The 24,361-nt window shown below is 34.0% G+C and overlaps 1 protein-coding gene and 2 long non-coding RNA genes across 14 annotated transcripts in view; 1 reads left to right on the forward strand and 2 right to left on the reverse strand.

The window, feature by feature from the left end:
- LOC107993946 (teneurin-a) overlaps positions 1-24,361 on the forward strand; it is a 628,759-nt gene that overhangs the window by 594,328 nt on the left and 10,070 nt on the right. For 4 of the 10 annotated variants that reach the window (XM_062076384.1, XM_062076388.1, XM_062076389.1 and 1 more), the window contains 12 exons: positions 2,477-2,596; positions 3,128-3,771; positions 4,711-4,924; positions 7,868-8,132; positions 9,304-9,434; positions 10,075-10,221; positions 10,556-10,763; positions 16,247-16,273; positions 21,081-21,200; positions 22,797-22,981; positions 23,364-23,515; positions 23,616-24,274. In XM_062076384.1, coding sequence (XP_061932368.1) covers positions 2,477-2,596; positions 3,128-3,771; positions 4,711-4,924; positions 7,868-8,132; positions 9,304-9,434; positions 10,075-10,221; positions 10,556-10,763; positions 16,247-16,273; positions 21,081-21,200; positions 22,797-22,981; positions 23,364-23,515; positions 23,616-24,274 — 2,872 coding nt within the window. Of the gene's footprint in view, positions 1-19; positions 181-242; positions 847-2,476; positions 2,597-3,127; positions 3,772-4,710; positions 4,925-7,867; positions 8,133-9,303; positions 9,435-10,074; positions 10,222-10,555; positions 10,764-16,246; positions 16,274-21,080; positions 21,201-22,796; positions 22,982-23,363; positions 23,516-23,615; positions 24,275-24,361 lie in introns of those variants that run through there. The other 6 variants (XM_062076385.1, XM_062076390.1, XM_062076393.1 and 3 more) reach the window with 5 other exon arrangements.
- Positions 15,515-16,950, reverse strand: LOC133666283 (uncharacterized). The gene is made up of 2 exons (XR_009830233.1): positions 16,466-16,950; positions 15,515-16,339 (listed from the first exon to the last, which is right to left on the reverse strand). It is a non-coding gene; the product is annotated as an uncharacterized LOC133666283 (long non-coding RNA).
- LOC114577018 (uncharacterized) lies at positions 16,952-20,573 on the reverse strand. 3 transcript variants are annotated; one of them, XR_003696706.2, is made up of 2 exons: positions 20,056-20,573; positions 16,952-17,742 (listed from the first exon to the last, which is right to left on the reverse strand). It is a non-coding gene; the product is annotated as an uncharacterized LOC114577018 (long non-coding RNA). The 3 variants fall into 3 exon arrangements; XR_003696707.2 differs by lacking the exon at positions 16,952-17,742 and adding an exon at positions 17,763-19,187; XR_009830222.1 differs by lacking the exon at positions 16,952-17,742 and adding an exon at positions 17,763-19,287.

A 24,361-nucleotide genomic window follows, 5' to 3' on the forward strand; every position in this document is an offset into this window, starting at 1 on the left:
TATAGAAATCGCATGCATACTTTTTCACGTGGAAGAGACAGTGATTTATCCCTCGCCAGTGACACGTGGAATCAAACAACCGATGATCGTAATTGGAATTACATTTTTGGAGTTTTTCATCTTATTTTCAACTTTTTTCTTTCATTCTTTTTCCTTTGTCTAAAGAATGATGAATCAATGGTAAATTGATAGAATCTAAAAGAAAGTTTTGAGAGAGAATAATTGTTTTTTATTTTGGTATTTCTTTTTTAATTGTTTCCATTGTGATAATTAAAACAAAATAATATACATAAAGAAAAAATAATCATGAAAATAAAATATGTGACCGATAAAAATCAACTTTTAGCTCGATATAGATAGATCTGTTAATCACAATCAAAGATCATCCTGACAAATATACATATCAATCGTCGATGCACTAATGGAACTCGACAATGTCATGCACGTGGGAATTCTATTTGCCGGCCCATGAATCCAACCGGATGACTGGATTGGAAAAGAAAATATTACTCTGCACATAAATTACTATCTTTGTCAGTATGACAACGACTTTGCGTGTGATTGGATGGTTTTCACTACTGCCGACCATGTGATTCCTGCGCGGAAATACTATTGCACATGCAATAAGAGATGTCCAATAAATCAAAGAAATGCAACAAAACAGATGAAAAAAAAGCTTTGAAAAAAAAGAAAGAGAAATAGACGAATATACAGTGAAATATTAATGATCAAAATGTGATTTTCTATTTGTCAAATTATTCGATGATAATGCATGAATTCAACTGAAAACACAAAATGATAAGCTGCATTGATAAGTCAAGATATTATTAGACAATGCATTGTATTGTAAGTAGTAGAGAAAGGTATCAGTTATGATAATTCTTGGTTGGGAAAAAAATTTTACTGTGAGATTTATTATTATTAATTTTAAATTTGATGTTCTTCTTATTTGAAAGATGTGATAAATATCATCAAGATCATCTTAAATATCTCGTTAATTTTTTATTATAGAAAATAAATGCCGGAAAAAGTATTATTTAATTGAAAGAAGCAAAAATTATAATAGTTAAAACACTTATATCTGTACTTTTAACCTCTTTTATTGAAATTTATTTCCTCTTCAATCTAAAGCTAATGTTTTTGTTCATATATAAATTGAGTACATATATAGATTGTCATGAAAGAGTATCGAGTGTTCTGGTTCTTTTACAATCTCATTAACATTGAGTATATAAATAATATCAGTTGAAATTATATTTGTAGAGTGTTACCATAAATATAGCATATTGGTATTTTAATGATCATTGCAAATTCAAATGACAATTGTTTAACTATGATTGTTTATTTTTAAGAATTTGCTTTATATAAACTATAATGATATATAAGAAATCACATAATATGAATTTATAGAGAAAATCATAATATGCGCGACAGAATCTTTGTAATAAAAGTCGCATATTCTATACGTTTATGGCTTCTTTCCATTCGAATACACATAGTATATACATAAATAGAAATGATTTATACTTATATTAGAATTCTATGAAAGCATTATGCTTTCACGCAATCTTATTTTTATAGCAAAGAAAAAATCACTTTTTTTTACTCACTAAATAATTAAAGGTTAGGTTATGTTCTCATAAATAATCTTAAGAATACAGAGAATAATTTGAACAAAATATTGTTCAGACTTTTTAATCTATTTGCTCTCGCAATAGAAAGATACACTCCATCATTCGCAAAGAACAAATTTTATCTTGTCTGCTCATCAATTATCGACTATACGTATTAAATACAAAAGACGCGGTCTTTGTCATTCGGATTGCCATCTTGAAAAGTTACTAAGAGAGGTCGCTTCATGGTTATCTAGTGTCCCGTGTAATTCGAAAGCGATTGTTTAAATTTATGAAGCCATTAGGACATCACGGTACATTCGGCCAAAGCCTTGTTCCTGATTCCTCGTGCAATAAAAGAGTCGCGTTACAGCGGTATTTTGTCTGAAGTGGTAGCCACCTACATTAAGAATATAACAAGTTGATTGCGTGCACTTTTGTTGTATAGATAAAATATATACACGTATTTTTCTGTATACGTGCACTTGTATTTATAAAGAAAGCTGGCCAACGATGGTACTACAACTTTCTTATACGCGATATAATATCGTGGTGGTCGAGACGAATATTGAATCGAGAAGAATATTGAAATTCTTTCGAGTGTCATTCTTGATGCCATTCTTTGCAAGATCAAATGGATTTTATAAATGTGGAAACGTTTAGCTTTTAAAAACGAAGTTTTCACCTTCATATATTAAATAATCCATATATTCATATGAATTTAATTTTTTCAAAAGTATTATTCATAGACATGAAAATGATATAAAGAGGAATTTGTTTATTCTGAAACAGAAATGACTCTCTTTGACATTATTGACATATTCCTGTTAATGGTTAAAGGGCAAACTCTGTTTTCTTTTCAGCAGTGAGCTCGATGCGGCCGATAGACAGCACGAAATGCGTGGTGGTCCAAGACGTGAAGGCTGTCACTCATGAGAACGCGCACGTTCACGACCCGATATCAACGCAAATACCCACCGAAGGTAAATATCAGGCGGTATCAATTTGCATCCACTATACATGATGTAAATACTCCGATGTACGACGTCTCGCGGTAATTGCTTTTGGGAGACGTCTGCCGCGTTCGAATGGCTTCCCCTGTCCTGATATCGGCCGTCTCGTACATAACTATACAATGGCCGCATCGAGAATAATATCGGTTCCGATGTGTACCTACATTCGTTGAGTTACACTACTGGTATGCATTTGTCGCAAGACTATGAGCCATTAAATTGCGCGACAAACGTTCAAACGGAATCAAAATTAACGGAGAATTTAATACAATACGTACAACGTGATATAGATATTATTGAAATTGAAAAGAATACTAACAAATACCATAAATAGAATTTTAAAAACCGGAATAGTTTTTAGCCATTAAAATATTGGAATTTCAACAATACTTTCCCTTGGAACAATATCCGAATATCTCTTGATACTTCTCTATAATACTTAGAATTGCAAATATACATTTACAAACATACAATAATCGAATTTCTCTTCTCTTCACGCAGAGTCGTTACCGACAAGCACTGCGGAGCACTCGAGTGCGTCGGACAGCGCTGGGGACCAACAGAGCGATCCTCAGATTCAGCAATCAGCCCAGCAATGGCCGGCGGTGCTCGAGCTCCAGGCGTACAACGTGGCTCACTCGGCCATGATCCCGCCTTACCATTTCTGGAACACTGAGTTCCGGAACAAGCAGCCTGCCTTCATCCGACTGAATCTTACTCTGCCCTGGGGCGCGAACTTTGCCGTCTACGGGAGGCGAAATGTCGCGCCAAGTGTCACGCAGTATGATTTTGTGGAATTTGTGAAAGGTGGTAGAGTGGATCACAGGTTGAAAAGAGATACCAGTTCGGAGGCGGTCAGTTTCATGAAAACGGCGGCGACAGAGGCTCGATCTGGTGACAGTCGCTCGTACCAACATGTGCTGATCAAGAGAACGATCGTGGAACCGATGATGGTGAACGTTAGCTTGCTTCAGTATCTGGATACTGGACGTTGGTTCCTTTCGGTGTATAACGATGAGTTGCAGCCATACAAGGTCACCCTGGTCGTGACCGAAGCCGAGGGTGTATCGACAACCTGCCCGAACGACTGTTCTGGAAGAGGATCCTGTTATCTTGGAAAATGCGACTGTATCGATGGGTATCAGGTGCGTAGAAATTCTCAGGTTTCTTGGAAGGCTTAAGTTTGCAAGATTGAGACGTTAAGGAGTTTTGAAGATCGATTTTAATTAAGAATATATTGCATTAAAATATTAATTCTAGATTTAATTTTTTTTTTTACGAAATTTTAAACAGTTTACTACTCTATATATTTGATATATTTCCGTACAATATTCGATGTGCAAAATTTATGTTGAACTATTCATCTATACGATATATACTCCCCTTGTTAGTCCTCGACTGATGAAGTGAAATACCCGTTACGTAACGGGTAAGGTAAGGTCATTTTAATCAGGATCAAGTGGATAGCTAAAATATATACGCTTCAACTAGATAAACATATGGCCATATTCACATATTAATATTACGTTAATTGATTACGAAACTCTAAGATTAATATAATAAATTGTTATTGCGATTATATGCACGTATAATGTTTCAAAAGAATAAATGTGAAATTCATTAACTTATTAATTATCTTAATAAGTAACTTATCTTAAGAAGATTTTAATATTATTTTAAATTACATGTTTCTATAGTTCTGAAGATAAATTCACAAGCGTTTATTTCTAAAAATCGAAAGAATGGATGCAACCTAACCTCGAAAAAATAATTTAAGAACGTCATATCGTAATATCAACTGACAATAATTTTAAAGAATAACATTTGTTCGAACCAGAATCTCTAAAATCCAGTGCCACAAATCTTGCACACAATTGTATTATTGAATCTGAAACGATTCAATTCCGTCCATCAATACTATTCTCGCGTAACGGTTCGGAAAGAATTACTTGCACATTGATCGAAGCGATTAGATCGCGAAATGGTGTCGCTAACGTCGCTCGTCGATCATATTTATGAAAGAGGAGAGAGAGAGAGAAAGAGAGAGAGTAAAAGATAATAGAAGAACCGATAAAAATTTTCAGGGAGCCGATTGCAGTAAAAGCGTGTGCCCGGTACTGTGCTCGTCTCACGGACAATATGGTGGCGGTATGTGCCATTGCGAAGACGGCTGGAAAGGTGCCGAATGTGATATACCATTAGGAGACTGCCAAGTTCCTGATTGCAATCAACACGGACAGTGTGTTAGAGGATCTTGTGTATGTAATCCTGGATGGAAAGGCGGTTTCTGCGACGAACGTAAGTTAAAAAACATGTCTGGTTATTACACAATGTAGATACATTTAACAAGTTTATCGTGCGAGTCGAGTTAAAGTTACCATTTTCATATAATAAATAGATATAAAATATGAATTCAGAATGGTGTGGAACATTTAAAGTAATTATATCATAGAGAGAGGTTTAAATGCAAGATAACAAAAAAAAATATTCTAATTTCATAATGGAATTGCTCAATAAAAATGCTAACGACTTTAGCGTAGAAGAGGGTAAAGATAAACGAAATAAGGAGAACGGGGAAGTTTAGTTAGGCGAATGATCCAAGTCTGCGTTCGACGTCTAGTAACGACCCCTTAAAACCAATTGTTTAACCGGCTTCTCGCTTACCCTTGAGTTAAGAACGTTCCTAATGATAAAACCATCCAGAACGAAAATTACTTTGCTAAAAACATAGATTATCCAGGATATATGCGTTCGTGATTAAAAAGATTAGTTTTATGCTATGACCAATTAATGAAAATTATCATTTTATATCTTTATAATTATTTCATATTTTACTAGTTTATTGATTTTTCTTATCTGTAATAATTAATCATTGGAAGAATTAGGTAACGTATTCGATAATTCATATTCATTTTCTGTTACTTTTTATTTCTCAAGAGGATAAGAACAATTTAAAAAGAGTAGATTTTTACTTATTCTCGTGACACGCTATACATAGAAATAATAAAGGAAAAGAAGAGGAACGGAAATGGAGCAGGAAAAAATGAATATCACGGGACACGGAATTTAAATGTACTCTTAAAACGTCTCAGATAGATCCAACTTTTGAGTTCATTAAGGGTAACATTGTACTTAAAACGTGTGCGCGCATGCGCAATGTGTCACGCCATATTTTAGCATTAAAAATGAGCAGTGGAAACGCGTACAGCTCGCGGATGAACGTTTACCTCCTAACGTCTATTTCTGCGTCGGATGTTGTTTCTTCATATTTGTCACGCCGCCATTAATTTCACCATAATTCAACCGTACGTCCTGCCCTTTACTATACCAGACAGATTCAAGGTATTAGTAATGCACGTTCCCTCGTACGCCAGCCGAGCGTATACCGCACGTCTCTGTGTATAACCTATAATTAATGCACGTTCCCTCGTTGAATTTACATATGGGTCAACCATCGCCGCAATTCAAGTGGACGATTAGTTTCGTACTATTTAATGGTTGTTTTAATCCTTTCTAAGAGCATCTTGGCATTATTTTTGATTTAGTATCATCGCACTTTGAAAGGATCGATGTGAAAGTGCTTTTTCTGTCATTTTTTTTTTCGCGTGTGATAGTTACAATTGGAATTAAAAATACAGTTATAATTAATATAATTACAATTATGTTTAACGATTTATAAATTGCACATCTCTTAAAATCTTCAACTCGTCCCATGATTCTACGTTTAAAAAGAAGAAATAAAATTTGAGTTAAACGCCTCACAAGTGTTCTTTGCCAGACCTATTCCGCAGAAACATGGACGGAAAAATGACGTTGTTGAAACGAATGGGGAAATTATTCGCGGGAAAAGGGACGCTTTGTCTCTGACATTCTCACGATTTCGTCGTAACGCCTCTTTCCCTATCATTCTTCGACAAACGATGGGGGGATATTCGTTTCGCATTAAAGTCTACCATTGATATCACGATCGAGGATGCATTTGTTTGACGATTAGGTGGCTAGAATTCGAATCTAATTTGTTATCTGAAAACGTAATGTGATATTTAAACGAATTATATTTACAACTGTGAATATTTGTTACTTGTTCATAAATCATACATTTATATGAACTTTTTCACTTTATACTTCATACGAGTTGTCAAATATTGTCAAAAGATGGCTGGTATAACAGGTCCCGGTGGTGTATAAGGTGAATGGTAACGTACGACACATTGCCGGGACGCTTTGGAATTAAGTTTCATAATTTCCCCGGGGCAGCTGGAATCCACGGGAATAATGCAATTGTTCCGATGCCATAATTTAAAAAGTTAGCTCATTCGTCGGTGCCCAGGGCACAATCGCCGATGCCCATCCCCTTTAGCGGCTTTCTCTCAAAAGACGCTCCAAAACAAAGCTAAGTGTAGACTATTTGTACTACTTTCCTGAAATTGAGCACAATAGTCTAGGTTAGATTAAACATTTGATATATTTCATAACATTTGATAATTCGTATAATTGAAAAAAAGAAATATACTTTCGAAATTTGTCAATAATAATGACGATGAGTGCTTGTCGATAATATTAGGTTATGTTAGATTATCCTGAAATTGAGCACAACAGTCTAGGTTAAATATTTGATATATTTGATAATTCGTTATATATATATAACTGAAAAAAAGAAATATATTTTCGAAATTTGTCAATAATAATGACGACGAGTATTTGTCGATAATATTAGGTTATGTTAGATTATCCTGAAATTGAGCACAACAGTCTAGTCTAGATTAAATATTTGATATATTTGGATAATTATATATATATATATATATATATATATATATATATATATATATATATATATATAACTGAAAAAAAGAAATATATTTTCGAAATTTGTCAATAATAATGACGACGAGTATTTGTCGATAATATTAGGTTATGTTAGAAGTTTGTCATAATGCTGATAATGAGTGTTAGGTTATGTTAGATTAGATTAAGAATTTTAGATTCTTATATATATATAACTGAAAAAAAGAAATATATTTTCGAAATTTGTCAATAATAGTGACGATGAGTGCTTGTCGATAATATTAGATTATGTTAGAAGTTTGTCATAATGCTGATAATGAGTGTTAGGTTATGTTAGATTAGATTAAGAATTTTAGATTCTTATGGAATAATAACGATTAATCTTACCAACATATATTTTTTTAAACAATAGACTGTAAAAAACAACAAACAATAATTAACGATAAATTCCAGCTGATTGTCCTGATCCGAACTGCAGTGGCCACGGCGCATGCGTTGCCGGTAAATGCTATTGCAAAGCAGGCTGGCAGGGTGAAAGGTGCAACCAGGTCGATCAGCAGGTGTACCAATGCCTACCCCGTTGCTCTGACCACGGCACGTACGATCTCGAATCCGGAAGCTGCGTCTGCGAGGGACACTGGACCGGTGTCGATTGTTCACAACCAAGCTGTGGCCTCGATTGCGGGCCGCACGGAACCTGCGAACAGGGTCTTTGCAAGTTAGTACGCGTTCTGCATTGCATTCACTGTCGCATGCGGCTGCTATCGTCCTTCGCGAATTTAAATTTAATTATCCGGACGCGTACGTATTCAGTAGGAAAAGTGATGCGTGTAGTCCTTCCTCTTAACCTCGTTTCTCAATCTGCTATATTAGAGAAATACATTTCTCGAATTGAAAATAAATGTATCTAAATTATACAGAATTTAATCAAGATTTTCTAGCAAAAAAAAAAAAAAAGGAAATTGAAAAATATCGAGGGATCTTAACTCTATAAGTTATTAATTATTGAAAAAGGCATAATATTAAATTACGATTCAACGTTAAATTGAAATTAACTTGAGAATAAATAAGAGACGTTGCGTAAAAAGGGATAAAATAAAAAGAAGGGAAATTCGAAAGTGGCGGAATCCTAAGCAGGGGGGAGTAGGGGTGGCGCTTAGAGTGCAGGGGCTAAAAATGAGTAAATTGCCGGCGAGATCGGAGGCACGAAAAGTCGGAGGCTAAGGAGGTGAAAAATTGCGAGAAAAAGGCTCTGTCTTAGGAGTGGCCGCCAACTTATCACTACTCGGGAGGACCGTCCCCCCTTCCCACCTTCCCTTCCCTTTGTCAGAATCAAGGACGCGAAAGAGGATCTCTTTTCTCATATTCTAAAGCTGGCGCCTCTCTCTCGTCCCCTCCGCTCCCGAGAAAGAGCGTCTGCAAGCGCAAAAAGTTCCCACCGCGGATGACGAGTTCGGAACTTGGCGGAACCCGTGTCCTTTCCCCTTCTCCCCTCAAGGATTCCACGCGGAGGGAATCAATTTTGCATTTGGGAGATAAAGCTGAGTGCATCCCTCCCAATAGGGATTGTCCACGACACTTTCGGAATATTATCTTGAATCGCGCGTTGCAATCTCTTGGAACTGGATTCTGATTTCTTGAGGGAGTGAAAAGAGGACGTATATAAAATTTTGAAAGAATCTGGAAACGCGATCTTGAGATGGTATGTTTAAATCTTAAGATCGCCGAGATTAAAGATTTAATCGGTGCTTAAGATTAATTGAAGTTTAACGAGACGGATTTATTTTCGATATGGTTGAATGTTTGATTAAAATTTCATTGTAATGCTGTAATTATTATGGGAGAATTGGAATTGAATTTTCAATGGTTGAGGAAAATATGGGTTTTAGGTGCAACGATGATTGGACTGGCACGAAATGTGATCAGAAACCGTGCGATCCACGATGCGCGGAACATGGCCAGTGCAAGAATGGAACTTGCGTGTGCAGTCAAGGATGGAACGGACGACATTGCACGCTGCGTAAGTAAAATATTAACGATATCCATAATGGAGCATTTAAATTTATTATTATGGATACTTGATCCTATAAATTATGGAGTCTTCTTAAAATTAAAGCTTTAAGTAATCATCGTTTTATTAATTTTGTTACACGGTATTTATCTAAAATGTAATATTATTGACACTAAAATAAGTAGAAGAACTCAACGCTCTCTCAGGCAAAGAAGTATGAGATTATATAATTAGCAAAAAATTAATCAATCATATTTAAAATTTAAACACTTACTCTTATTCGTGTATTCTACAAATCAATTTTTATTTACTTATTTTTGTGCCTTATGTTATCTAAAAAAAAAAAAAAAAACACGTGCATTTAAAAAGATATATAACATATAACCTATATTAAAATATCAAAACTAAAATATTTCAATTTTCATCTAGGTTTAAGTTTGAGCTCAAAGTATTTATTACAAATCGATGATGGCATTTTAATCGAGAATCGTTTCAATAGAAATGTAATTTTTTCCGAACCGATAGATATATATGTATACATTCTATCACGAAATCACGTGTATCGTTTATTTCTCGAATGGGTAGTATCGGTTTTCAATTAACTTCGATCGTTGCCCCGATATCTTCAATTAAAACATTCTCTTGACAGCTGGATGCGAGAACGGATGCAGCCGGCACGGACTGTGCACTCTGCAAGATGGCGAATATAGTTGCGAGTGTTCAACCGGTTGGGCAGGCAGGGATTGTAGCATACGATTGGAAATGGAATGTAATGACTTTATTGATAATGATCAGGGTAAGTAAAATATATTGAAAAGCAAAAGGAACGAAAGGAATATTATTATTATCAAGTAATTTCTCTATTTAACGTTATTAATATTTTTCCTATTTGTATATAAAATTTGAACAAATCGAAAAATTCCATTAAATTTTAAAAAAATTTCAGCAAAGTTAAGTTAAATTCTCTTCTCTTCGATTTCAAAGGAAATTTCATAGAAAATTTATCAGAAATTAAATTATCATTAAATTAATTTATCAGAATTATTAGAATAATAATCAAAACGAAGTTTATAATTTTTAATTACGTTTTATTTGGTGAACAATTTGATCCAAAAAGCACTGTTTCTCAGATGGCATGATGGACTGTTCTGACAGCGAGTGTTGCTCGCACGCAGCTTGCGCAGAGCATATCATGTGCCTTACTAGTAATAATCCCGTGGACGTCCTTCTGCGTAAACAACCGCCCAGCGTGACCGCGTCCTTTTATCAACGCGTGAAATTCCTCGTTGAGGAGAACAGCGTACAAAGCTACGCTCATATGAACGAGTACACCGAAAGGTAAGATCGATCAATTCTTCTCATACGGTTTTCACATTCAATCAAATCATTATAATATTTATAGATGAACGCTTAGTTGTATATATACTTTATTTTTACGATGTCTAACAGGATAACTGCGTTTAGGCGTGCGAGCGAGCGAGTCGTTGCTCTATCGGTCAAGTGAAATTTTTCTTCATTCTCTTCGAGAAAATCTACTTTATCAACCGATTGAATGGAAAGATTATTAATTATATTGGTTATGAAAGGGAAGACTTGAACGTATCACAGATTCTGGAAATTAAGAAATTTTATTGGAGGGAAAGAAATCTTCAAAGTTTCGTTTCGATAAAAAAATTATATGTAATTAAAGTTATTTAAAATTTTTGGATGGTTCCCTTCTTATGGAAAAGATTTATCTTTGTAATTATTGGAAGAATTAATTTCTTTAGTATTAAGATCTTAAAAAAAGAATTACTATTTTTATACAATTTTTAAATTAAAGCTAAAATATCTAAATTGAATTGCCACTGTTAAAATTTTATAATTTTCAAGATTTATAAAGTTTGAACAAAATTCGAATAATATTAATTTTTAATCACAACAACGACTGGCTCGTTCGACGATCATCGATACACGTTATGTTGAACTAACGAAAAGATAAAAATAGAAGGAAAAAGGAAAAACATATAGAAAGAGAAACATATAGCATAGCTGCGTGACATAGTTTCTGGCCTTTCACAATTTTCGAATGCGTTTTACATATTACGCGGCTGTTACTTTCCTCGTTTTTATCATCCACGAGAACTGCGCAGATCATTGATTTCATTCAAAAAGGGATATTTTTTTTGTTTGTTTGTCCGTATGGCACGTACGTGATGTGTTTCACATAAAATAGCTCGAGAAATATATGTATACACACATGTGCAGTGTGTGTTACATACATGTAGAAAAACAAAATGTGAGAGAAGCACATCGCATCATTCGAGAAACGTGTTTGAATACACACGGACGATGATTCCGCTCAAGAGTTTTATTTACATGGTCCATTTTTTCGAAGCTTCGCGATGGGGATATCGTTGAAAAATTCTTCGTAACACAATTTTTACAGATTTCTGTATTTCGATCTATCTTTACGATCGAATTATGAAATCGTTTACATTATTTACATTCGTTAAATATTTCACGAATTATTATACAATTAAATAATTAAAAAATAATATCTTGATTATTAAATTTGTTTGCATATTATATTTCCAGTTTGAAATATTTGTTATTAATCATTGTTCTGTTTTTTTTTTTTTTTAAATAAATATTACATCGTAAAAAATATTATAATATATATCGTTAAAGATTAGAATAGAAAAAAATGTGCGATTTAAAAGAATTCTTTTCTTAAATTTTGATTTTTCTTCCGCTCGAACGTTTTCCCCATCGTGAGCGATTTTTCAGTGACGAAGAAAGTGTTGAAAAAAAAAAAAAAAGAAAGAAAGAAAGAAAAAGAAAAGATTCAATTTGATTCACTTGTATAGCCATGCCAAACAATCGGGTGTATCCGTGACAGCTGAATTATCAAGAGAGCCCCCGGTGGGTGACAACCCTGCCAACCCTCTGACTATCCTATTCCTCGTGTTTCACCCCCTCCCTCCCCCGAATACCGAATGCGTCAGTGATCATCTCGGAAACATTGTCGATCAAAGGTGCTTTCCTCGCGTGCAACATCTGATATTAATTAACTTGCAATTCACTTCCGTATCACGCGATGAATCTTCACATTTTGTGATGTGAATCTTGTGATGCGAAAGTTTCTTCGAATCGCACTTTGAAAATCTTCCGTTTTGGAGAATCGAGTGACATCTTTTTTTTAAAATATTAAAATATTTTTAATAAAGCATTAAATGAAATATTAAGTGAGATATAGATCAGAAGAAAAATTATTTGTTTATTAAAGAGACGAAATTTTATTATTAATAAATTTATTAAATAGCATTAATTGTGCGAAAGAATTTGAATCAATTCACGAATCACGTTAAAAATTGCTTAAATTTCACATAATTGATCAATATTATATTATTCCAATTAATTTACTTATATATTATTATTTTTAAAGAATATACTATTCTTCGCATAACATAACCTCTAAAGTGGAAAAATTATTTTGGTTATGAGCGATATATTCGTTCAATTTTATCTTAGGATACGTACAGAATTAAACAAAAACAATACATTACGTTGGTAATTCGCTAAGTGAATAAAAGCATAGACCGAGAAAGTCTAGTCTGGCGTGTTCACGGTCAGCATCCTTTGTTCAACACTGATGAAGATTTGCTCGGGACGCGTGCTGGCCGACGCATTGGCGCGGCAGCGAGCGCATTTCGGGGGATTCGTGTATTTTGTCTAGTGTTTATCCTCTGTGTGTACCCTTGCCACCACCAAATCACCATTCACCCTACAGCCGAAGATCGAAAGAGGCTCCGTTTTACGTACAGACTATTGTGAAGTACAGACCAAAAAAAAAAGAAAAATAAAAGAAAAAAAAAATGTGTCGAAATTAAAGATTTAGAAACGAGAAAGAAAATAAAACGGAAGAAAGGAATGAAAAAATGAAAGAGATTGAAAAAAAAAAGTCTGCACACGGAGAAAATATTCTAGAGACTCGATTTTCGGTATTCTCGATCGACTGCTGTGGATTAAGTTTCCCGCGTGAAGCTTTTTTTCTTTTTTACATGTACAGCTTTCAGGCATCGCGTTGTTTGAACAAAACAAGAAGTGTATTTTACCTTAGAACGGTAACGCGATAAGCAGACCGTGTCGTTTTCCAAATTTCTCTTGTGACTTACCAGCTATTTCGGCCATTTTTTTATAAGCAGTTCACCGACATTGGGAAATTCATAGATAAAGCGCAAGGGGACGCTCGAGTCGCGGCACTCGCCTAACCTAAACATTACGAATCCAACTTGTACAATTAATTCGGTTATTAATTCGTTCAGATGTGAACGATGAAACGAAATTAACGGAGAAACGACGAATTCCAAGAGTCGATCGTCCCCGAGTAAAATTATTTCTAGAAATGGTAGACACAAGTTTGAAATCTGTCGCGGTTCGGTCGCTTTTCTCGTGCGTCCATTCACTCAATTTCTACGTTTTGAATCGAACGTTATTCGTACGATACACCGCAGTTTCAGTGTGTGTCCGAGAAAGAGATCTACGGAGAGCAGAACACAATTTTATTTTGATGTTGTGGTGTATGTGCTACTTTCGTCGACATTAATCGCGTTAGCTTTTTCCAAGCATGTTTGCTGCCATCTTGAAACACCTTTTTCACTTCGAGTGGATAAAAAAAAAATATTTGAATTTTATTCAACAACTTTATTTGCGATTCTGATATCTGGGCACGTTTTATCGGTTGGAGGAATAGCATAAAAGCTTGTACGATCTGCTTTGAAATATGAATTGAAATGGAAACTTGTTTTTGATATAAAAGTTTAAAGAGAAAAAGAACTTATTAAATTAATATGTAAATTACGGTTGAAAATAATTCTTTGTAAATAAAGCAAGTCAACTTTATACATAACGTTATAATTTTTTTTTTTTTTTGGAAAAAGCGTAATTAGATTCGCGTTTTGTTAGAACAATCGCGTAACAAATTGTACAAATACAAATTGAATTATTATATTGTACGTGTTTATTACTTTTTTAATTAAATTATAGATGGGATGAAGAGAAAAATTTAACTTTGACAAGATGTCAGGAAAAGTGGTTTATGATATAATTCTAGAAATTAAGATTAAAGGCGAGCTTTTATTTCAACGAAAGCATAGAAAAATTGGTAGAGGAGAAATTCATATAACAAAAGCTTTATATTTCCTTGAATCAACAACATTTAATTATATTTTATTTTTCAATTAATTTATGAAAAAAATAATTTCAATTCAAAATTTCAATTATTTTTTAAACAAATCATTGTATAAACTTATTTTGCTTGCCTTTTTTTTATAATAAATGATTTTTAATATTGAAAACAAAATATGAAATAATTATAAATTATTTACTTTTCAATATTTATATTTAATAAATTTATATAAAAAATAATAAAAATAACGTATGAATTTTTTCAATAAAATTTATATAAAAAAACAAATAACTTCAATGTATATGATATCTTTGAAGCAAATTCATAGTTGACTGATATTTACATAGAATTAATTAATTATAACAATAATACTTACACTTTTCATTCTAAAATCGATTCACTTGTCCAAAAATCAATTTACAATTTATTGGCACAATCTAAAATTAATGTGAAATTAATTCGATCACTCGCGATACAAATAATTCGAGGAATGGAATAAGGCGCGTTTTCAATGGAACGAAAACGAGAAAACCCCTAGACTCTTCCTGCCCCCTTCGCTCTCTTCTTTGAAATAGAATCTCGAGCGGACAACAGGCAGCGTACAAGTATCCCTGTGAATCAGAAATTCAGGCTGGCATCAGGATTGCTCGGACAGAGCGTAATCAATATTCGAAGATCGTCTGCCAACATGGCAGTCCAGGCTCTGATGGAATTTCTCCTCATTGTCAGTTCCAAGCTTGGCTTCCACGGGCAACGCGATAAGAGGATCCTTCCGTTACTCCCGACTCACTCGATACGAGACGAATCTCGAATCGACGTTGAGTCGACAATGTTGGATTCCAAACGAAACGACGCGAGTCTCGTTAACACGTGTGCATTATCCGTTGCATCGATTATGAGAGAAGATATTCGAGCTCTCCATCTCTTTCTCTTTTTATTCTATACATTACAAATACATATATATCTAATATATATATGTATATATATATAATTATTTATTTATTTACATGTTATTTATATTACATATTTATAATATAAATAATATAAAAATACATACATAAATATTTATATATATATTATACATATATATATTTAGATATATACATATATAATCGTATATATACAAATGTGTGTGCGTAGTTTCCAACTTGTGTCTGTCATGTATTACCACTCTATGTTGAATGAGTCTGCGAGTGACTGTATTCATGTTGCGTGACTGACGAAAACCGTGTGTGTGATGGGTACGCTTGATTAGTGTGTGTCTACGTCTATTGTTTCTGTAACGGCGTGCGGAACATTGCGATGGAGCATTCGATTTTCGCCGCGGAACTCGCAAGTACGCGATAAAACGTTAGCGCGAACGTGTAATGGGTGGGGGAATATGGGCGTGGTGGGGATGAACTCCTTCGAAAGTTAACCATCGGTCGTAACGTACGTAAAAAGCAATATCGTATGATGGGGCGGTAGATGGCGCGAAAATTTGAATGAAAAACGACGTGGTAAAAGAAAAAGAAAAAGAAATCGATGCAAATGCGAAATAAACGATTGCTCGCGCAATGCTGCGTACGCGCGTCCGTTTTTTTGCCCGCAAACGCGGGTTCTGTGACCGTGGTAACGCCCTTTCTTCTCGTTGGTTTTTTCCCACACGTAGTACGTTCTGGAGTTCCTTTACACCGCGGTAAGTTGCAGCTCTCTCGCTAATCGTTCATTAATCCAAAAGAAAAAAAAGTTTTTTTTTTATGAACTGAAAAAAAAAAATTGAAAAAAGTACCATCTATTTGCTCGTTTCGCTCGTAACATTCATCTTATATGTTTTTTCGTATGTCCCATTATATGTAATCTATCTATATATTTATACGTATGTTCATACCCTTAGCCTGCGTATCACGTCTCTCTTTTTTCTCTGTTTCCCTTGTTCAGTTATCATTTTTTGTCTATGTCTTTGTCTCTTTATATATATATATATATCTTCGTTTGATCTTATTCTCGCTCATCCCATATGTATTTCTTCTGTTTTATTATCCCTATAACCAATGTTTTCGATTCAGTTACGTTGCCAATTATATTTTGCCAGTGTTTGATCATAACCTCGCTTATTCGACTCATTTCTACATATTCCCGAATCTTCTGTATTCCGTTTTCAATCGCCTGTCTGTCGTCTTTTTTGTGTTTTCATTTTATTATTTTTCTCGCTCAATCATTCTTTTTTCTTTTTTTTTTCTGTATTTGTCTATCTTGTCTATCTACCTGCGTATTGTTTGTCATTTTTGACCTGACGGCTGCCGCTTATAATTCGCGTGAAACAAATATACGATCAATGATTCAGCATTTTCAATTTTATCTTTATGCGATATGGGAAATATCAATGTTTAATAATAATTTATTAATTGAAATTTACATTAATTTATTGAATTTTAATTCTAATTGTATTTGTCTTACCTTTATACTACTAGAAATTATATTGGAACCTTATTCGATCGATAACAAAATAAATCTATGTTATCCTTAGATAAGAAAAATTTGAACTTAAAATCAGTGGAAATCGCGAATATATGGCTACAGCTAAAGGGTTATTATTCTCTTCACACCTACATTGAAAGTACAATCGTATCGAATTGTCTCTGTGTTATCTGTGATATGTCGTCGGATGATCGTTGTCTATAACCCTGCTCTTATCCGCCCTCTCTCTCTCTCTCTCTCTCTCTCTCTCTCTCTCTCTCTCTCTCTCTCTTTCTCTCTCTGTTTTGTTTCGTTTCGTTCCGTTCTTTCTCTGTTGTTCTGTTTATGTATTGTCATCTTGTCCTGTTTAGCGCTGAGTTCTTAGCTATTATTACTACGATTATCCTGATATATAACGTAACCGGTCATAAACCAAGTAATAGTATGTTTGAGAATCGTGTCATTTTTTACGTAACAATATCCTGTCTGGTCTTGTGTTGTTTTTTGTGTTGCCAGGCTTGCACTTTTTTATGTACGTTGTGTATTTCATAAGCCCTTGTCGAATTTGTCTCTAGTGACTTTTTGCCCCCTAGCATCTTATACACGAACGCTGACTTTATTGCGCGCCTCTTGCGTCAAAAACATATATATTCTTGCGTTCCATTTTTTTGTTCAATTGTTCCTTTCCGTCGTTTGTCGATTATTAACCTAATAATATAAAATAAACATCATCATATAACATTTTTATTTATGCATAATAGATATTTATACACAAGCGGTGGAAGAGATCTAATAATCGTGATATATAAAATAAAATCAAATGTAAAACGATGACGATGAAAATGAGAATGAGAAAAAAAAAACAAGTTATAATGTATTGTTCCGAATCGACGGATCGGCAATAATTACGAAATCGGAACCGTTCAATACACAGCTTTATGATACATGATATGATACGAAGGACCTGAACGACCAATCCCTCCCTTGTCCCTTGTCTACGTCTGTTATCACCTGTCTACAATGTGCCAATAACCCCGTTACACCAAAGCCCTGTGTCTGTCTTTAACCGATCCGTGCTATCTAACCCACCGAAAGTTATAATCTCATAACAGAACACGACAGAAACCCTCTTTTGAAGAAAAATCGATTCGTCCTTATCCGTCCGTGGTTCATGCTAAAGCCAGTAATAATTTCTCATAAATCAGAAGACTGCAAAAGATTTCTTTTCAATTTAATATTGGTGGATTAATTCGTGAGTTAAATTTTTGAAAAGAGAAAGAAAATGAAAGAAAAAAAGAGAAAATGAAATCATTTCTGATTAAATTGTTCATTTATTATTATATTCTTGAACAGGAAACGAACGAGTATCTAAAATAAATAAACATAAGGAATAAAAGTTTTCAAAATAATGAGAAGATGAAAAAAGAGAAGGCAGAAAAGAGGAAAGTCGTTTGATACGTTTGAATGTCGCGCGCGCGGGAGGAAAAGAAATATGGCGCGATAAAATAAACATCGCTGACAGAGCAATAAGAATGAAAAAAATCCAAGTAAAGAGAGACAGAATTCGGCATTGCGTCGCTGTATCGCGCTGATCTTTCTGTCGCGAGACCGTCCATATTTTTATTTTTTTTTTTCTTTACTATTTTTCTTTGTTTTCCGTTATTCAGTCTTGCATACGCGCTCGCCACCAAATGTCGGTGTGTTCGAGATTGATCTACATATATATATATATATATACATATATACATATATATATAGATAAAAAAATATATATATATATCCGTTTTTCTCTTTTCGATTTTTTCAATTCGATTCAAATTGTTTTACGTTTCCTTTTATATACAATTCACTATGATTTCAGATTCTTTTCTTCTTTGTTTTCTTTTTTTTTTTTTTTACTAGTAGTGACGACTGTGCCTGCCACCTTGCTATGCTCGTACTTGGAGGATCAGCACCCAGGTAATGTTTGATCCCCAAGTCGCCGAAGGAACGAGAATGGTGGCATGGTGCGCGTAGCCGGAATTATACACGGCTTTGATCGCTCTCCAGAACGACGACACGATCGTTTGTCCATTGGATATCATCTGACTTTTAATTCTCATGGGGGAATATATGGATCCTCCAAGAACGAATCATGACCCCATACGCAATTCCTTAGGGATAAATGAATATATATATATATATATACAAATATCAAATGCATCTATGCAGCTTGTTGTATGTGTTCTACCATATTTTGATATTTGATATTTGCTAAAATGATAAAAGAAAAATATTTTTTTATTATGTAAGAATAATTTGAAATATGTGTTACAGATAGCATAATCTGAATATTAACTTTGAATTATAACTTTGTTTCTTAATTTATTAAAACTTATTTCTTAATTAGGAAATTGATAAATATAGATATAAATATTTTAGCATCTTTATGGCATTATTTTATATATATGTAAAAAAAATCTTTTCAGATGTGGAAATTTTACTAGATATATGTTCATTTCTTTATTTTCTTAATATTCTATAGATATAAGCAATATATTTAAAAAATAATTAAACACTGATGTTATCATATGATACACGATTTATATTTATTATCGAATTTTCATTCAGAGAATATTTTTTATACTGTTTCTCGACGGCTATGCTTTATAAATCTTGTTTGTTGCGAGTAAATTGAACATGTCAAATATTAAGTTAGGTTGGCACATGGAACGCCGCGAATTTTTGAATTCATTTTAACTTTTAAATTATAATTCATATTGTTCAAATATAATTTGCAAAATAATATGTTTTCTTAATCTTTTATTTAAATTATTATTTTTCAACAAATAACAAGTATATATAAGAAGATAATTAAAAATCAATATTTTCATATACAATATCTTTATTTGCAAACATATAGTCTATTAAGCGGTATCTGATATAACAAGCTGCGTACATATGCTTGATACACAGCATATTTTCTATATATTATATTATTATTATCATCATCATCATTATTATTGTTATTATCTTACCTACCTACATTAATCTCATTATATTCAGCACTATACACAAATCGCTTAAAATATTCAGCTTCAACATACTCCAACTTTTATATACCGCAGATAATCCAGCCCTAAAACTTATTACGTATAAATTTTTCATTGCCTTTATTAAGTATCTATTTATACATGATTATATATGCATGCAGTTCTATTTTCACGAAAATTTACCACCCACCTTTTATTTATTTATTATTATTATTACCTGCCTCAGGACGATCGTGTTCTTTTTTGCTCCCGAATTGATAATCTGCTCGATACTTTACAAAAAAGTCAACTACCCACAATCAAGCCAAAAAAAATGAACAAAACCTTTAAAAGAATGCAACCATGAATAAATATCACGCAAATTGCAAGAAAGTGAATGTGACTGAAAGAAAATGTTCCACGTCGTTGCCAATACGATACGCGACAACTAACCTAGTTGATCAAGAAACCGACTATGGTGACATCTGGCCCGGCGCGAACACATGGCGCCACGCATTGTTTCGTTTGTAAAATCAATTTGTATCGCTTCTAGATACGACCAAAACCATTAACTGCCCTTGTGCAAGTCAACGCGGCCGGTAAATGCCGACTCGAATGGAGTTGCGGATTGTATTGGCAGCGATGTGAGAATATTGGATCGCATTGAACCGTTGACCGCGGAAGCTGATTTGATGGACAGAAGTGATTGTTCACGCTCTTGAACTCTGTATCTTACGATACATAAATTGTACGATTAAAATTTTATTAAATTCGACAGTCTTCTTTTTATTTGATTAATTTTTTATTTATATAATTTTTATCCTTATTTGAAAATTTGTAGAATTTGTCAATATATATTCTCGATCTTTTTTTTAAATAATTCAAAGTGATACATAATTAAATTTTTTTTATTTTTAATTGTTATATCGATGATAATACAATTTGAAAGGATTTTAGATCAGTATTTCGCGGTTCAACGGATCAACGATACGATCCAATTTCAAAAGACCTCGATATATTTTTGATTTGTAACAGTCGAGTTGCGGTGATGCGAGGCCAAGTTGTAACCGAACAAGGAATTGGAATAGTAGGCATCAGGGTATCCGTGGACAGAGACCCCCGCTTTGGATTCACATTAACTAGAGCTGATGGATGGTAAGTGATTGATTTTATGATTTTACTGTATATCGTTTTGAATATGATTTGTGAAGAATAAAAGTAGAAACTATAGATGAAATTATCTCGTACGATATACGTACATCCATTTAAAACGCGAATTTACTTTTTTTGATATAATCGTGATCATAGACTGAAACAAATACCCTCTTTTCTCTTAAGAAAACAAAAACGTGTACGAACACTTGTACCGATGATAAACACATAAACATATGGTGTGATATTAGTATTTGTCCTTGATGAATGTGTATGCCAGCTTGGACGCCCTTCGTAATAGGATCAAGGATGCATTGTAATGAAGGTTGTGGGAGATCTGGTAGGGGTGTGGGGAGATGATGAAACACCTATATCAAACAGGTATATAGTAATCCTGGCGAGGATAATCCTGAAACACGGAGCCGGAGGAGTTGGCCCTGTAAACCACATCAAAGCTCGAGCTAATGATGTCGAAAGCTTCCTAATTACTCCGTGCAAACCTGCGTGATTAGTCTGACCTATGTCTATCCCTTCTTCCCTCTTTTGTCGGATCACCAGCAAAATTTTACCATAATATACTGAATTGCAAACGTGAGAGAGAATATACATATATTGGTATATAAGCTTACGATAACATTTCTATATATACAGAATATACTTGTCTCTATTTTTGTCTCATTTTCATTCTCTCTCTCTCTCTCTCTCTCTCTCTCTCTCTCTCTCTCTCTCTCTCTCTCTCTCTCTCTCTCTCTCTCTCTCTCTCTCTCTCTCTCTCTCTCTCTCTCTCTCTCTCTCTCTCTCTCTCTATCTATCTATCTATCTCTCTCTCTCTCTCTCTCTCTCTCTCTCTCTCTCTCTCTCTCTCGCATTTGTAGTTTCACATAATCCCAAACGGAAGTTTGAGATAGAATTCTCTCGTTGTATTCACGGGTTAATGAACACGGAGCCATGATAGATTGGCAGTTATTGCGGCCAGATTCCTTGATAAATACGCACTTATCACTGTTTGATTGCAAATACGGCTTATATTATATCCTGTTCGTGAAACGTTTCCACGATTCACAATGTGTTTGTAGCGCGACAAGAAACTTTCAAATCGGATTTCAAACGTGTCCAAGCAAAAGTTTCTGGGGACTGGACCTTACGGCTTAGTTCAATTTGTCGCCTGTTGATGTCGCTACGTGACAAGAACGCACGATAAAATGAAAGAGAGAATTGTGAGGATGTGTAGAGAACTATTTATTGGAATGTTTCCTTGAAATTGAATAACGATGTGTTTGTATAATTCGAATTTTTGTGTCATAAATTTTTTTCAATTTTAATTTAATAGGTGAAATTTTTCAATAACAATGGAAGAACATTTTGAAATTAATCTTTATGCAATATATAATTAAAAATATTAATATCAATTTTTGAATACATTTATGAAAAATTTTATATTCAGAATCATAATTTTTTGCAATTAAAATTTTTAAATGATTAAGAGAATTAAATAAATAAATATTATTTATAGATTGACATATTAACGTAGTTTATTATTACATTAATGTAATAATGAAAACTAAGGTATAATTTGAAATATTTTTGTATTTTGACCAGGTTCGATGTGTTAGTGAACGGTGGTGGTGCGGTAACGCTTCAGTTTCAACGTAGCCCCTTCAAACCCCTCACGAGGACGGTGTTCGTGCCATGGAATCAAATAGTGGTCCTGCCACCTGTAGTGATGACTCTTAACGAAGAAGACGAATCTCCTAAATCCAACCAACCACCTAGTCCAGCTGTTGGTAAGTATGAATTCTTTATTATTATTATCTTTTTTTTAAGTTTTTTTGTCTTTTTTCACATTTTATCGTGTTGCGAAATCAACTGAAATTAAAATAAACAATGGTCCAATATGTTTCACATTTAAAATATTGAATGACTATTTTGTTTTTCATTTTTCATTTTTTTTATTTTATTTTTTTTATTTTTTTATTTATTTTTTAATTTCTTTTTTTATTTTATGGATAAAATGTATGTTAATTGTTTATTGCTTCATCATTGTCTTTCAACATGCAAAGAGGAATTCATAAGGACCCATTGCTGATCGTGTGTGCCGTCTTTGTTCCGTCCTTAAGTGTTTTATGTTTTTAAGTTTCTTATCATTTATGGCATACAATATAATAGGCTTCCCAGGGATATCGATGGGACTATTTAGCGAGCACGGGCCATGCTTGGAGCATGATCATGAATTATTGAGGCCAATCATCGTCAGCACCTGGATGCCAGAGAAGGTGGGAGGTCTTCCGGGCAAAAGTTTGGTATTCGCTGAAAGTCAGGTATTTTTCTTTTCCACAAAATTTCTATCCATTAATTTTATATCACTATTTTTAAATCATTATTTTGAAACTAAATTTCTTTGTACTTTTTTTCTTGCAGATCGTCCAAGAAAGCATTGCCATTCCGGGCTCGAACTTGCATTTGATGTATCAGAGTAGCCAGGCGGCCGGCTATTTATCGACTGTTAGAATGCAATTGACTGGACCGTTCATCCCAAAGTCGCTGACACATGTGCACGTGCACGTTGAAATTGAGGGGTCATTGCACGCGAAGACCTATGAAGCAGACCCAAATTTGACACACACATTTGCTTGGAACAAGAGAAACGTTTATAAACAGAAGGTGTACGGTGTGGCACAGGCAAGGATCTCCATAGGCTATCAACATTCCACTTGTCCAGCAGTGATTTGGGAAACGCAGACAGCCATGTTGCAAGGTTTCGACGTCGATATTTCGGACATTGGAGGCTGGGGATTGGACATTCACCATCACTACAACTTTCACGAAGGAATACTTCAGAAAGGAGATGGTACCACTTTGCATTTTAAGCAGTATCCTCGCACGGTGAAAGTGGTGATGGGCACTGGACTACAAAGAAGCTTGGTGTGTCAAGATTGCGATGGTTTGGCTAAAGATGTTAGGCTATTAACACCAGTGGCGCTCACTAGTGGTCCAGATGGAAGCATTTATGTTGGTGATTTCAATCTAGTACGCAGGATTACACCTGAAGGGGAAGTATATACTGTTTTGACATTAAGGTGAGTTAGAGATCATATTGAAATATGGAATGTAAAGATAGTCTATCTAATTATGAATTTTTTACTTTGTGCATGATTGTACATGTA

This window comes from Apis cerana, linkage group LG6 (genome assembly GCF_029169275.1).
Source record: "Apis cerana isolate GH-2021 linkage group LG6, AcerK_1.0, whole genome shotgun sequence".
NCBI lineage: Eukaryota > Metazoa > Arthropoda > Insecta > Hymenoptera > Apidae > Apis > Apis cerana.